This window comes from Taeniopygia guttata, chromosome 4 (genome assembly GCF_048771995.1).
Source record: "Taeniopygia guttata chromosome 4, bTaeGut7.mat, whole genome shotgun sequence".
NCBI lineage: Eukaryota > Metazoa > Chordata > Aves > Passeriformes > Estrildidae > Taeniopygia > Taeniopygia guttata.
In genome coordinates, this window is record NC_133028.1 from 63,961,179 (window position 1) to 63,975,462 (window position 14,284).

Sequence of the window (14,284 nt, forward strand, 5' to 3'; positions counted from 1 at the left end):
ACATACTGTTTGGGCCATGGCAGTAGACCTGTGGTGAAAAACCATGAAGAGCAAACCATCCAGTCTCACAGATGTGCTTGCAGCAAAACAAAGAGTGATCTAAACAGAACCTGTGATGCTCTCTGTGAAGTTAGCACTGAAGTAAAGCTTCCATTGTTTCATTATCTTGTAGATAATGTGGGAGGTTTTATAATGACAAAAAGTAAATAGAATATATTACTTTTCATTTTTCTCTTTCAAGATACAGCACACTCAATTTAGACAATTTTAACTTTGGATTATGAGAACTTCTATACCTCTTCAGAAAAGCCATAACATCAGTTGTGGAGTGAATCTCCAGACTTCTAAAATAAACTGAACAAAAACCTCTTGGAATGTACATGTAATATGCTCTTCTGAGCAGTTGCTGTTATAAATGAAGATAAAAATGGGTTGTGTGATTCTCCTAAGAAAAAATACGGTAAACTTTACTTTTCTCTTAATTAATCCATATTTCTAAGCTGATGCTTGTATTTTGCAGTGTAGAATACAAGAATGTTTTCAGTTTTGCAGGTTTCCCCTATGCTTCATTTCATTTCTAGGTCCAGGAAATGCTGTCAGTTAGCTCAAGTAGGCTACTAATTTGAGATTAAATTAGCCTGGTATTTTTATTGAATGCAGAGAAGTTTATGTCCTCAACATCTCCTCTTCTTCAAAACTGGTTAAAAATTGGAGAAGGTTGACACACTGGTCAACAGTAACTGCTGATATATGAAGCCTTATTTCATAAGTCTAATTTCTTAAAATTAAAGTAGTTAGAAAGGAATATAACATTGCATTCATTACCTTTCAGTGGGTTTGAGAACAAAAAGTCAGGTTTTGCAGCTCTGTTAACTTGATAAATTTGAAGCAGCCCTTTAGTCACTTTAAGTGATGCACTCGTGTGGTTCTTTGCTCAAACTGATTTTAGAAATTGTGTTATTATCCTGTTAACATGGAAGCAAAGCTTTTCCCTATTAAAATTGGGAACCAGTGATTTTTACCTTTCATTTCCTTTGGGGTAGTCTTGGGGTTTTTTCATGTTTTATTAATGTAATGCTTTACATATTCTCAACTTCAATCATATTTCCAGTATCCCATGCACAGTTTTTGTAGTTACAGTTTCTGAAGCATAGCTTGGCTGTCAGAATTCCAGTGGTGTGAGTGGAATTAGAACCCAGCTCTCTAAAAACAAGCCAGGAAAATCTACCTTGTTATCTACTGTTAACCTGGATATCCATCTTTGCAGTGAAGTATGTGCTCATCTTTACCTTCCCTAAGCAATCACTTACAAGGGGCTTTTTACCTTATCTGTTCAGACACAGGGTGGCTTTATTTTCCCTTAAAACATCCTGCATTTTGCAAAGTTTATTATTAAACAGTTCTTTAGGAAAGGGAAAAGTCTCTTTCAGAACACAAGAGTATTGAGCCTGTTTGTGAGACACTGGGAGCTGTGCTGATTCACTGACAGTTTTAGTGGTGTACCTTCACTGTAGGTAATTACCTGGCTCTTACTGATACTTTTTTAGCATCTTTTGTAAATGCAGTAACTGGAGAAGAAAATTATTTTGTAATCTCTCATGCTAAGGTAAATTTTAACTCTTAAACTTATAGTTTATTTTCTGTAAATCAAAATACAAAACTTCACAGCTGAGTATCTAAGTTCATCACTAGATCCTGGAAGTGGTTCAGCAGGTTCCAGTTAAAAGGGGAAAATTGCAGACTTCCAAAATCATTCAAGTTATCTGTGATACAGCTGTTTTCCCTCTAAAAGCTTTACTGCTCAGTGTTAAAAAGTTATTCCAGCAGACCAAAAGATTTAGACCATATTTATCTGCAGCAAAATGCTGACATAGAAAATACAAGGAAGTCTGCTTTGTGAACCTGGATGAAAAGTGGGTAATAAATCTTGGAAATGTCCCTGTTTATGTGACTTCAGTAGACATTTTGGTGCAAGCCTAAAAACTAATCAGCTACTTTAGGATATGGTTTTGTGTGTTATGCCTTTTCATACTGTATAAACTAGAAATAGAAGTCTTTATCAGGCATTTGCTCTACCTGGCAAGGAAGCTGGCTATAGAAACAGGAAGGCTGTAATTTAGAATATCAGGAATTTGATGTTAAATCTGTGCAGTGATGCTCTGATATCATGGTGACAAGTAGTCTAACTGAACCTTATCAGTATTATCTGGAAATTTTAAAGCCAGCTTATTTTTCACTTCCTGTGCATTGGCAGACACTCAGCAATATAGTGCAGAACGCAGTTGGTATGAAAATTAGCTCCAGGATTCACATTGTAATAGTTATTCAGCACAAAAGTCCTTGCTTATACTATAAATGTATAATTATCATATTTCTTTTCATCTATCACAATAACATTTTGAGTGCAAGTACAGAGCAGCAAATAGCTTCTTTTTGTGTTGGGACTAAAATCAAGTTGCTGATCATTTAAAAAGCAGAATAATGTTGCAGCAAATGCATTTATCCGGGAAATTTCATTAAGAACACCAAATAAAACTGATACTGGTAATGGATTAATTAATCTATTCTTAATTAAATGCCATTTTTATGAAGGTCTCTTGAGTCTAATGCAGGAAATGTTCTCATCAAGCCTTGTGGCGGGGTCCAAGAGAACAGAGGATCCATGTAAATACGTGAGCAAATGCACAGGATGTGTTGGTGTCATGTAGCAGAATTTAATTTTTTAACAAAAATACAGTTTTCAACAAGAATCATTACTCTTGCAGCATGCTAATGTGTTTTATATCTGAGTGGTTTTTTAGGAAGTTATAAACTTCCTAACCAAGTCCTATCCATGTGTGGGGGAAGCGTTTTAGATTGCATTCCACCAGGATGTTGCTGTTAGTGCAGCTCCCATAAACACTGACTCAGTGTGTCCCATTTGTTAGTGTAGGTGTTTCCCATTCCTTTGCCTGAAAGTCATGTTGGTTTTCCAGTTCTGTCCTCATTGCTTTCATTTTCCATGTGAAGGTGTCTGAAGCATTTTGGCTTCTCTATTGAACTTACCAGCAGCAGCTGTTAACTTTTCCACATTCCATGAGCACATGCTGCTCATTTGTCATGTTCTAAGTCTGCAGAGTTTTGTTGGTGAGGTGTAACCTATATGCACAAAGGAAGCATTAAATAATTCTAAGGAATGAAGCAGCATCAGTGAATGTTAGGGGGTTTTTGACCTTAAAAAAAAATTAAGAAGTAAAAGTAAATTTTGCAAACTGTAATGATAGAGCATATAATGTAAAAACATAAGAATCTAGTAGATCAGTGAAAAACCTGTAGGTAGAAGTGTTGATAAGTAAATTGATACTTCCAAACTTCATTGAAAATTATTCTGTGCTTTTCTGGACCTTTGCATCTCAATCAAGTCAAACGTGTAACTGTTGCTGATAAAACTGAACTTGGAATTCAGAACCAGTGCTGGACCAGGAGGCAGTGCACTGAATACTTGCAGACTAAATTACATTTACATTTTCTTCATACAGTCTTCATTTATGAGAAAAGCTTTCTTCCCTCTGACCATCTTAAGATCCTGCATGCATTTTAAGGAGAATTTATTGGTAACAGACCTCATCTTCACCTTGCAGAAGGGCAAGGATCCAGTTTTGCTTCACTCTCCTTGTGCCAAGTCAACCCTGAAGGTAACTAAGGAGATCGGTGCTCCTTGTGACACAGGTCATCATTCCAAATACAAACTTTGCTCTTGGCAGCGTGGCAAACAACTCACTGCCAATTCCCTTTATTCCCAGAGTGTTTGCTCTGGCAGAGTCAGAAACCAAACTGCTCTGACCCCTGCTTGCATCCATGTTAAATGTACTTTGAGTTCTAATGGTGTGTACTGAAGTGAACTTTGATAGCAAATGTTTACAATTACAAAATAGTAGTAAAATAGTATAAAGTGAGTGCTCACTGTAAAAAGTTGTAAAAAAAGTGATCTTTCATATTCTTTATAGGGGTTTAATTTGAGAACAGAAGTATAGAAATTTTTTTAAACTGTCAAACTTCTTTCAGAACATGAAAAGAGCTTTTTAAGTCTTGGTGAATAATTTACATATTTCATGTTCATTAGTCTAACTGATTCTTGAGTTACTAATTGATTCTTTCCCCCTCCTCCTGTTTATGTGGAATGTTGTCCAAGTAATCTAAATAACCAAATCTGACTTAATGTTGAAAAAGCTATTTTGATGTCCAGTGTCACTTCTCTACAAATGAGTGTTGAATTTGGTAAGAACTAGAAGCAATCCATGTTGCTGTTGTTGCTGATCTGCAGGGTGTAGAGCTTCCAATTGTAAAGCTTTAGGCTCTCAGTTTGAATGTCCCAAAAATTTAAGGTGATCTACCTTTGATAGCTCTGGTAAAAAAATCAATATCAAGTGCTTTTTACTTTTCTTGTCTTCATTTGAAATAATTTACTTTTAAAAGAGGTGAGGAAAGCATGCACAAGTTTTTAAAGGCTCTTGCTTTCACTGAAGCACTATAATCCAGAAGAATGGTTTCTCTGGCCACATTTGGGGGAGGAGACTGGCTGAGACTGCTCACCTTAGAGTATCACTGTAAAGCTCTGTAGCTCTTTAGACTTCAGCTGAGAAGAATAAATGACAGCACATAGGAAGTGGAATCAGCAATACCAAAGGAATGTTTAGGAAATTGGTAAATTGGAAGGAAATAAACTTCAGTAACAACAGAACATAGGGTAGAATGGGAATAGTTGAAAGAGACAATTCTGACAGAATAATTCAGGCAAAACCAGGGTAACTCAGTCTGCCAGCATCTGCTCAAATAAAATGAAGTGACAGACTGTATGCAAGTTTTAAAAATAAAGGGAAGATGATTGATTTGTTCTGTAAAGCCCAACTTTACAGGTCTGTAGATAAATGTATGAATAGAAAAGATGGTTAACACCATCTCATTGGCATATCAGTATTTTTTGTAGATTTTCATGTCCTTACCCTGAGAATGAAAAGTTGGGGTAAATAGAGAGTTTTGCAGATAAGCAGATAAACCCTTGCCAGACTCTGCACCAGTCGCCAACACCAAGGGCTTATTTTTGTTGAATGTGATTCTGGTTGGAGCAGGGAACAGAATAAGATTCACATGGATAAACAAAGTTTTCTTTTGAATCAAAAACCTGAATCATCACAGAATACCCTTCAGTGGACTAGATCTGGACAACTGCAGACAGGGAAAAAGGTCAATCCTCTAACTTGAAAACCTGACAGGAAATTGACAGTTCTCTCAACTTTGCCATGGATATTGCTTTGACCTGTCAGACACATGGATAATTGCTCGGTTTAGGTACAGTTTAGCTTGAATAGGGGTAGAAATAGCTATACACAGGTCTGTTCTTCTACAAAACAGTGCATGAAATAATTTATAAACATTGGCTTAAACTATAAAGGGGGACAAGTTTGCTTCCATGAAACATTGCATTTGAGGAGCTTTAAAATCTGAACTCTTTAATTACAGAAGTAATAAAATGCAGTAACAACACACAGTGTGAACAAACTAGTAAGTTAATAATCCTGTTCATCTGCCATTATTGACTAGTAGCAAGATAAAACTTTTGGGAGGAGAAAAATAAAAAAACACTTGTAGCATAAACCCATTTATTTGAGTAACTATACAGAATGGCTTAATTTCCTTAATAGTCACTTGTGGGAACTCAAAATGTCCCTCAGACATTTTTGGAGGTTCCAGGTCCAGGTCAGAAGCATTTGAGACCCTGGCAGGCAGCTGGAAAAGCTGTGATTTTGGATTTGAGCCATGGAATGATTTACCAACCTTGCAGGGAGAACAAGAAGTCACAAAAGTTTAGATATTGTAGTAGAAGTAGTCAAAAAAGTTTAGATATTATAGTAGAAGTAGTCACAAAATAGAGGGAAGAATTTTTTACTGCTATACAGGGGGGTTTTAACACCTGTACAGGGGGTTTCTGTTTTGTACATGGGGGGCAGAAGTCTTAAGATGGAGGGATTTGGGCCTGTCCTGTCCTCCCTCACTCTTCTTCCCTTGCCTCCATGTTCTTGGTGATGTTGGCACTCACAGATTGGTTTAGAGTAGAAAGGCACCATTTTATATAGGTAGTAGGTATTGGTCAAATCCAATGGGAATAACTCAGGGGAGGGATGAATGCTCAGGGGAATACAGAAAAGAAAACTTTCTAACTTCAGATTCACAAAGCCTTTTGCACGTCTGCACGTCACCACAGTCAGTACTTAACAAAAGGGAATCCTTGCTATATGGTTTTTATATTTAAAGACTTTGCTTAGCTTAAACCTTCTGACTGCGGCTATTTTGGGTGTCTTTGTTCCAGTTTTTGCCTCTGACACACTTCTTTGTCATAGTTAAGAGTCCCTGACTCATCGGTAGGCATGCGTGGGGTTTGGAGTTCTCTGTTTTTCTGTGATTTAAAATAGTCTGCCTCTGAGGAATGACCTTTTTTGGTGGCAATATATGAAGTGTTGGCTATGAATGCTTTCTCCTTTTCCCTGCATCCTGAAGAGTACATGGAGTGAATTGCATGGCATCTTGAGATGAAGAAGTTGCCTCTTTTTCTGCAACATTATTCTTGGCTGCACTTGTGCAATGTTTGGCAGCCATAGCTGCTTATTTTAAGATGTTCATTAAAGAAAAAAAATTACTAGGATGAGAGACAGCTGCAGGTACTGGCAGTATACAAAATTCATAATTACTAAGAGTAACTGAAGCATATTACAGTATAATTCAACCAAAAAAACAGCTGGCACATGCTATATTTGTCATGAGAGCTTTGCAGAAAGTACTTGCTGCAGCTGGTGGATTTATCACCCGTCTGCTGAAATGCTGGAAGCTCACCTTTTGTTTCCTACTCACTTAGCAAAGGCAATGTGCAGTGGGGGCTGATGTAATTATCCAGCAGTTGCAGTTATTGCTCAGTTCTAATACTGAGATCTCATAAGTTGTATTTGGGGGAGGGCTAACACTCAAATTGAATCAATTGTCTAGCTCAATTGCCATCACATTTCCTTATGCTTACAAGGTTAAACTGTTTCCTTTTAAATATGTGTTCAGTGTGATCTCATTATAAAAATAATTTCTTGATCACAGCTGTGTATGAGCCTGTAAACTCTGTTTATGGTCTGTGCTGCTAAGCATGCTAATTCCATACCTCAGCACAAGCACAGGAGACAGGCTCCTTTCAGTAACTGAGAATTTTTAGGGCACCTAAAAATTGGTCACCTGTATTGAAAATGCCTCGTTTGATGCTTAGTACTAGAATACAGAGGGCAAATTAAAAAAATAGTATTACATACTAACATACTGTCTAGATCCTGCAATCTTAATTCTTACTTTATATACAGTGTTCACATGTGATAACAGGTATAACCTAGATGTGATTTTAACTGTTTAACAACATTGAAATATCTGCCTGTGTACTTTCATTTCTATGAAAGTTCAAAGTTGTTGAACTATTTTTGTGATATCTACCTGGGACTGGTGAAAGAAGTTAAGAGGGTGGGTTGAGAACAGGTGAGTGCAAACTCATCACCAGATGTAGTGGTGAACTGATGTTACACATGCATTGCAACCTTGTATTTCAAATGACATGTGTCAGTTTTCAAACTTTTATGAAGTGCTAAATTTAAAACTTTATAAAAGCAAATTATTGTTGAGAACTAAGTGTCATCATTAAAATAGCAGAATTTAAGGTGAAGACCTGAAGTTAAAGTATCTGCTACCCTATCTCCATTCCTTCAAAAATAAAGGCTTTAGCTTCCCTTGCAGTGCATTAGTCTCAGCAACAGGTGAAGCATTTAAGGTGAGGTGGTAGAGATTGGTCAGAGGTTAGAGCAGCTCACTTAGGTTTGCATCTTTCCCTGGCCAAAATTACTGGAGTTGTGTCTTTAGTCATCCTTCTTGTGCTGATAGAAGGCAATAACTGTTTCCTTTAGGCACTAGCTCAGAGATTGTCTGTCATAACCCAGATGTTTTTTGTCTTCAATACTGTGTAAATTGAAGATCACTAAAACTCATTCAGTATAAAAGTGAAAAGACTGCTTTGAAGTAGGTGGTATTTTCATTTTCCTCACAAAGTGTCACATTGTTGTCTGTCTCACAAGTATAGAATGATTTATTTTTAGGTACTTCAAAGCACCTTTAAAAACGCCTACACTGAGGTCTGGTTATGGAACACTAATTAGAATGTTAATCTCAATATTGAACTTACTGTGCAAAACACAGCTTATATTTATTGCATACTAGATAGCATGCCTCCAAAATAAGATTCAATAAACAGGAAAAAAAACCCTGTAAAATGTCAAGTGCCCTTGACAAAGTCTTGCTGATTCCAACAAACACATCTTGTTCCTCTGCCATTACAGTTTTGAATGCACAGCATGAAGAAGTGCTGTGTGGTGCTTTTGAAATGGGTGTTTTAAGAGTAACCCTGTAATTAAAACCCACCATAAGCCTCCACAATTCATGGAACTATCTATGAAATTACATTCCAATAACTAAAGTACTACTGTTTGCCAATCAGCATCTTTTCTTCTGATTCCCAGAAGTGAGCTGCGTCAACAAAAACTCCGTAGCCAGGAGCTCATTTCCCAGCTGGAAATAGCAAATGAGAAGGTAACTGAGGTAAGATAATGACTGATGTGACAGCTACTTTCAGTTACAACCTGATGTGCATATACTTAAAGTCTTAGCGGAAACCTATTTAGGTGAGTTATGTGGCTGGTTTAGAGAAAATTAAGGGTTTTTGACAGAGGTAGTCAGTAACAATTGGGAAGCCTCACTGTTTTTTGCTGACTGACATGTTCCAATGGCAGGAAGACAAATGAACTTTAGTCTCAAATTACAAAAGTGAAAGGGGAAATCATCTTTCTGTCTTTCTAAGTGACTAATCTAGCAATTCTGGACAAATTTCAGGACCTTACTTCTGCCTCTGAATCCCTGCAAGCCCCAAAATAGGAGCAGGCACATTGGGATTATGGATAATGTGGCACATACAGACACCAAGTTCTCCACGTGCTGTGTGTATGCAGAATTTACATTCTGTGTCCATACATGAATATATCTAAAAACAATATCCATTAAAGATTAAGGGCAGGGTTGTTTTGGAATGTGCATTGTTCAATAATTAATGGCCACTTTAGGAAAAGGCTTTCCTGTCAGCCTTATAAATCTGTGATTACATCCGGTTCTATCCAGGATAAGTTCTTCTGGCTTGTTTTTTTTGTAGTGCTGTGTTATTTAGAGGACAAAAATTATAAGAGAAGTGAGTAAAGGCTGGTTCAGAAAGGCTTTTTACAGACCGTTTGAAGGGAACAGAGGAGATCTGTAGCAGATTTATCATCCCATTTGTATTATCTGCTGTATTCCTCTTTCTTCTGAGCTAAATAGCTAAAACAGTTACGTTGTAAGGTTGCATGGATTAAATAACCTGAATTAAAATGTCAGCCTTAATCCATCTCGCTTCAAGGTGGTGAAATGAGTAAAACCCCTGCAGATTGATTGATTGGAAAAGTCAGATGATGTCACATTTGAGCTGGAAATTCTCTATGATGTGTCAGCAGTTTGTCCTCAGGCTTTTATTGTAAGGGAAGAACAGTTCCACTTCTGACGTTCCTCGTGTTAAGCTTTTTTTTCACTACAGAATGAGTGGATTCAGTGAAAAAGAACTTGGCATTGTGATGAGAGATTCTGTTTCCACAGGATGAGACGTTGATGATGGAGTATCGGGAATACATCGACAGGCTTCAGAGGCGGCTGAGCCAGGCGGAACAAAGAGCAGCCACAGCATCCCAACAGGTACCCAGCTCAAAAAAAAGTGTTATCCAAGCACATGGAGTATGCAGAAGTACTCATTTTACATCATTCCTGAGGCAGAGGTGATCCCTGATGAGCATTATTGCCAGCAGGATTTTAACAAGCTTGGAGTTTGGACATGTCCCCTTCTGACAGGATGTTTATTTGACAGCTTAGGTTTGTGTGTGGAAACCAGTTTGCTGTGAATTAAACCTGCATGGTTCAGAATGTGTCAATGAAGGTATACAGGCCTTTCCAGCTTTAGAAATGGCAAGTTAGCAAAGACAAAAAAAAAACCTTAAATAACTGTAGCTCCTGTTTGCTGGTCTGAAGAGCGCCCACTGCAAGTACATTGGCTGTGTATTACAGCTGCAGCAGCTCCTTCAGTGGTGAAAACTGTGCAAACAGAGTAGGAATGCTTGCTTCTTTCCAGGCCATTGGAGAGGTAAAGGGGAGAGAGTGTATCCCTCTCGGTATTCAGTTTTTCCATAGTGTTTAAGCTGTACAGCTTGAAGCAAATCCCATGGGGGTTTATACACTAATTTTTTTTTTTTTTTTTTTTTTTTGCCAAAGAAGTTCATTACTCAAGTTGGCCTCCTATTAAGTAAAGATGGTCTTTCTGCCTCCTGTTTTTTTTAGAGTGATTTAGGAAAACTATTTGCAAACTACAGCTTGTTAATGCAGGTGACCCCATGTGAGCTGCAAAGAGATGTTTGGCTGACCTAAATTGCTCAGTTAGGACAAATGGCATTTTCTTTCCCAACAGCAATGAATAAATGGGCATAGCTGCCAAGCTGTCATAACATAAGCTGTGGTTCCTGGCTTTAAATGCTCTCTGTCATGGTAAGGTCTATTCAGCTGCTGAAGATTTGCTCTGAAAGAAGAATTAATTTTTTTTTAACCTCTTGTTTATTATGTGGATCTGTTTAGCTCTAATGCTTCTAAGATGCTGTCTTCCCATAAAAACCCAAACGTCCTTATGTCACATTTCAACGAATAAACTCGTGGCCTTGGTGCCCATAGAGGAAGAGGTCTTGCTGTTCCTGAAAACATTGGCAATTAGCTGTTCCTCGCTATGCTTTCTCTGGAAGATAACAAAGAGATTTGATGTTGTGCAGTGCTGTTGCCAGACTTCAGAACTGCCTTGCCCTCGTGGCAGAGGTTACTGCAGAGGCCTGGCTGCTCTGTAGTTGCTTCAGAACCGCTGTGCCAAACCCCTTCCTTTTTCTCTCCACCCCAAAAAACCAAATACCAGCACTGTCCCTGCTATAGGGCTCCAGTAGTGCTGCAAGAATGTCCTCTCTTCTGAATCTGGGTCTTTATTCTCTCCTAGGCCCCAGAAGGCTGAATGTTCCCATGTGAATTCCATCAGACTCAGTGATAATTCTCTCTCTTCCTAACCTATAGGCTGAGGGCTGCTTTCTGGCTTGTGTGTTCTCACTGCGTTACCCACCTTCACTGTGAAATTGTATCAAACATAGACTAGAGCTGGACTAGTAGGGAGCCTGGAAATTACACTTTTATTGTGGTCAGTTCAATGACAAAATCTTAGCTTATTCTGAAATAATAGTGGTTTCACTAAGAAACATAAAAAATACAAGATAATGTTTGCACAAGTTTAAAACATCTATCCTGTAGGTGTCTTTTAGTGTATTACTGCTACCTATCTTGTATTCTCTGGGATCTGAATTAAGACAAAAGCAGTAGTCATCTACAGAGTACATTGTAAACCCTGCTTTTCATCCCAAAGTCACACTGCCTGTGCTTGTACCCTCTCCTTCATGACACATTTAGTATGGAAGTTCTACTGTTACTTTGATCTTACAAAGAATTATTACAAAGCTATCATCTGCTTGTGTTTCATTACAGCTCAGCCTGATAACTACACAGAATAAAAAAGCTACTTCCCTGAAGGATCTGGAAAACATTTAAACACCTGTTTTTATCATTCATCATGTTGGGAGTTAAGAGTATTGCTGGAGAAACTTCATAGTAGAGCACTACAGTCAAAAGCGCAGCAAGGCTTGTAAAACTTCAATTCTCGTAAGAAAGGGAGTGGATGAAGATCCTGTCTCTATGCACAATAAAGATTGGAAGAAGACTGCAAAATGTTGTCATTCAAGTCCTTTAGTGTAGCAAATGAAAAACTGACCCAGTGCTGTGGCACGTTCATGTTTTTTTGGTCTAAAATCCAGTAACTCCACCTGTGATGAGATTGTGTACAGGGAGTAGGTAATGCTTCTATTGAAATTCACCTTGGCTTTGCTCGTGTGCAGTCAGTATCTTTAATTTTTCCTTATAGTGCAGAACTTATAGTTCCTTAACTTGGGAACAATTTGAAGATCCTTTGTGAATTATAATTAGACTCATTACAACATGAGTGCCAAAGAGTTGCTCTTTTGATGGTCAGTGTTTGAGCTGCCTCTGTTGCCTTCCAGTGTGAAGAATTCAGTCTGGTTTGGTTTGATGCCCCTAAGGTGCAGGTAATAATGAAAATACTCAGCTCATACCTAAGCTCTGTCATTTTCCTGCAGTTGTGCTTTTTCTTCTTAATATACTTAATATTCTTCTCAGTATTTCTTCTTAATAAAATAATTTCTTAATTATTTTACAATTCCTTGCTTTTCTGTTGGTCTGCTCCCTTGGTCTGGACGTATCTGGAAACTTCCATTCTCTTACTTCAATCTGCAAAAAAGTGAAGTCATCCAGCCTTTTTACCTTTTGAAATAGTAGGTTTCAGTTGTATAGATGCAAAGATTTGGGAATCCTCATGTACATGGGTTTTTGAAGTTGAGACATGTCATAGCTATTATTGTACAATTACAGCCAAACTCCCATTTTTTCTTTTAGCATGTATTACAGGCATTCAGTAGGTGTTTAACTGATTTTTGAAGTGCTCACGTCTTGGCCTTAACTGACACAATTGCTTGTCCTTCCACTTAAATGTAAAGAGTGCAAGTCTGGTTTCTAACCTCTCATTCAGCTGCTGGGTAGTGCATGCCCAGTGCTTGATGGAAATGTCTCATTTGGATTAATAAACCTGTGTGTCCATGGCAGTGGATCTTCACCATATTTGTATTTTAGAGGACCGAACTGGGCTGATTCCCCCTGTGGAAGCAACTTTGTGCTGCCTCCTAAAATGTAGGCTGTTTAGGTAGAGCCTGCAAGATGGATGCACCCTTAGAAACAATTCCTGCTTCCTGCAGTGAAAGCCACTACTTTCTACAGTGGTTGCTTTTTCTTTTTGATAGATGCCTCTATCCACTGCAATCTCTAAATCTCAGTTTTGGTCAAAAGATGTTGAAGATTCTCCAAAACAACATGGATACATTTTTCAGACGCTCCAAGCAGCTGTTTGGATGAGATTTTCATCAATCAGCAGAGTGATACAGAGGCAGGCAAGTTCCTTGTTTCCATTTGCATAATGCACAGCTGAGATGATGACAGGCCACCTGGAAGATTTTGTGTGAGCTATTAATCCCCTTCACTCTTCAAAGGCAAACTCTGGCTGTGAAGTGAAACCTGGCTGGAAGGGGCAGTCGCTTCTCAGGCACTGGGTATTTGTTCCTGGAAACAACAGGGCACCTGTGTGCTTCCCTGTTAATTATGAGTATATTCATTTCACCTTGGGATGCAGCTCCTATGTGCTGCTATTTGCCAGAACAGGAGATGCACAAGGGATTGACACAAGCACCTCGTGGTGAAGGGAAGGGGCAGGAGAGCAACTCCAGCAGATGACACAGGAAAGGAAAAGGTTTCTATCCTGAGCTACCTTGTAGCACCATGAACAGGAATGTGGTGACATGGAGCTCATCATACACCCACCACCTCTTTTCATTTCCCTGAGGTGGCTAAAGGATGTTACTCCCACGTTGCTCCCAAATTGGGATGTCTTATTTTTTTTCCAAGATGGATTGCTCTGGCTGTCCTTTCACAGCCTTGCCTTGCTTTTCTTGCTCGGCACCAAGTCCATTCTGTATTTCTGCAGCTGGAGTTTAGAGGCATCTTCATCTCCTGGAAATCCTGCTATGCAAGAAAAACGTTCTCTCAGTAATGCATGAACTCAGGCAGTTTAGAGTGTGAATGAACTTTCAGCCTGATTATCCCAAAGATCCAAGGCTTCAAACCTCATGTTCCTTTTCCAGTGGAACACGCACAGAGATCTTTTGCAAGGACATCCTGTCTACAAATGTAAATGCTTTGAGGTAAGCAACATCTCTGTGAGGATGCCAAGGGCAAAACTACACAGTTGTGCTGCTGATGGGATGGGCACAGCTGTCAGTAACAAGCAGTCCTGAAAAAAAAATCTTAAAAATCTATAAAATCTTGCAACTTCAGTGTGCATGGTGATACCTATACTACCTATACTAATCCATGAAAGCTGTTCACACCATTGCAGTGAAGTGTTTTTGTAAGAAACCAAATACAAATACGGGGAGGTCTAAACCACTGCTGGCAAGCA

The 14,284-nt window shown here is 38.5% G+C and overlaps 1 protein-coding gene across 2 annotated transcripts in view; it reads left to right on the top strand.

Annotated features, from left to right (window-relative positions):
* Window positions 1–12,436, top strand: part of SCLT1 (sodium channel and clathrin linker 1) — a 30,687-nt gene extending 18,251 nt beyond the window's left edge. Inside the window, exons 19-21 of one of the 2 annotated variants that reach the window (XM_072928769.1) lie at window positions 8,574–8,652; window positions 9,730–9,825; window positions 11,692–12,436. In XM_072928769.1, the coding sequence (XP_072784870.1) occupies window positions 8,574–8,652; window positions 9,730–9,825; window positions 11,692–11,754 (238 nt within the window). In that variant the 3' untranslated portion in view covers window positions 11,755–12,436. The other variant, XM_072928770.1, reaches the window with a different exon arrangement.
* The last annotated feature ends 1,848 nt before the right edge of the window (window positions 12,437–14,284 follow it).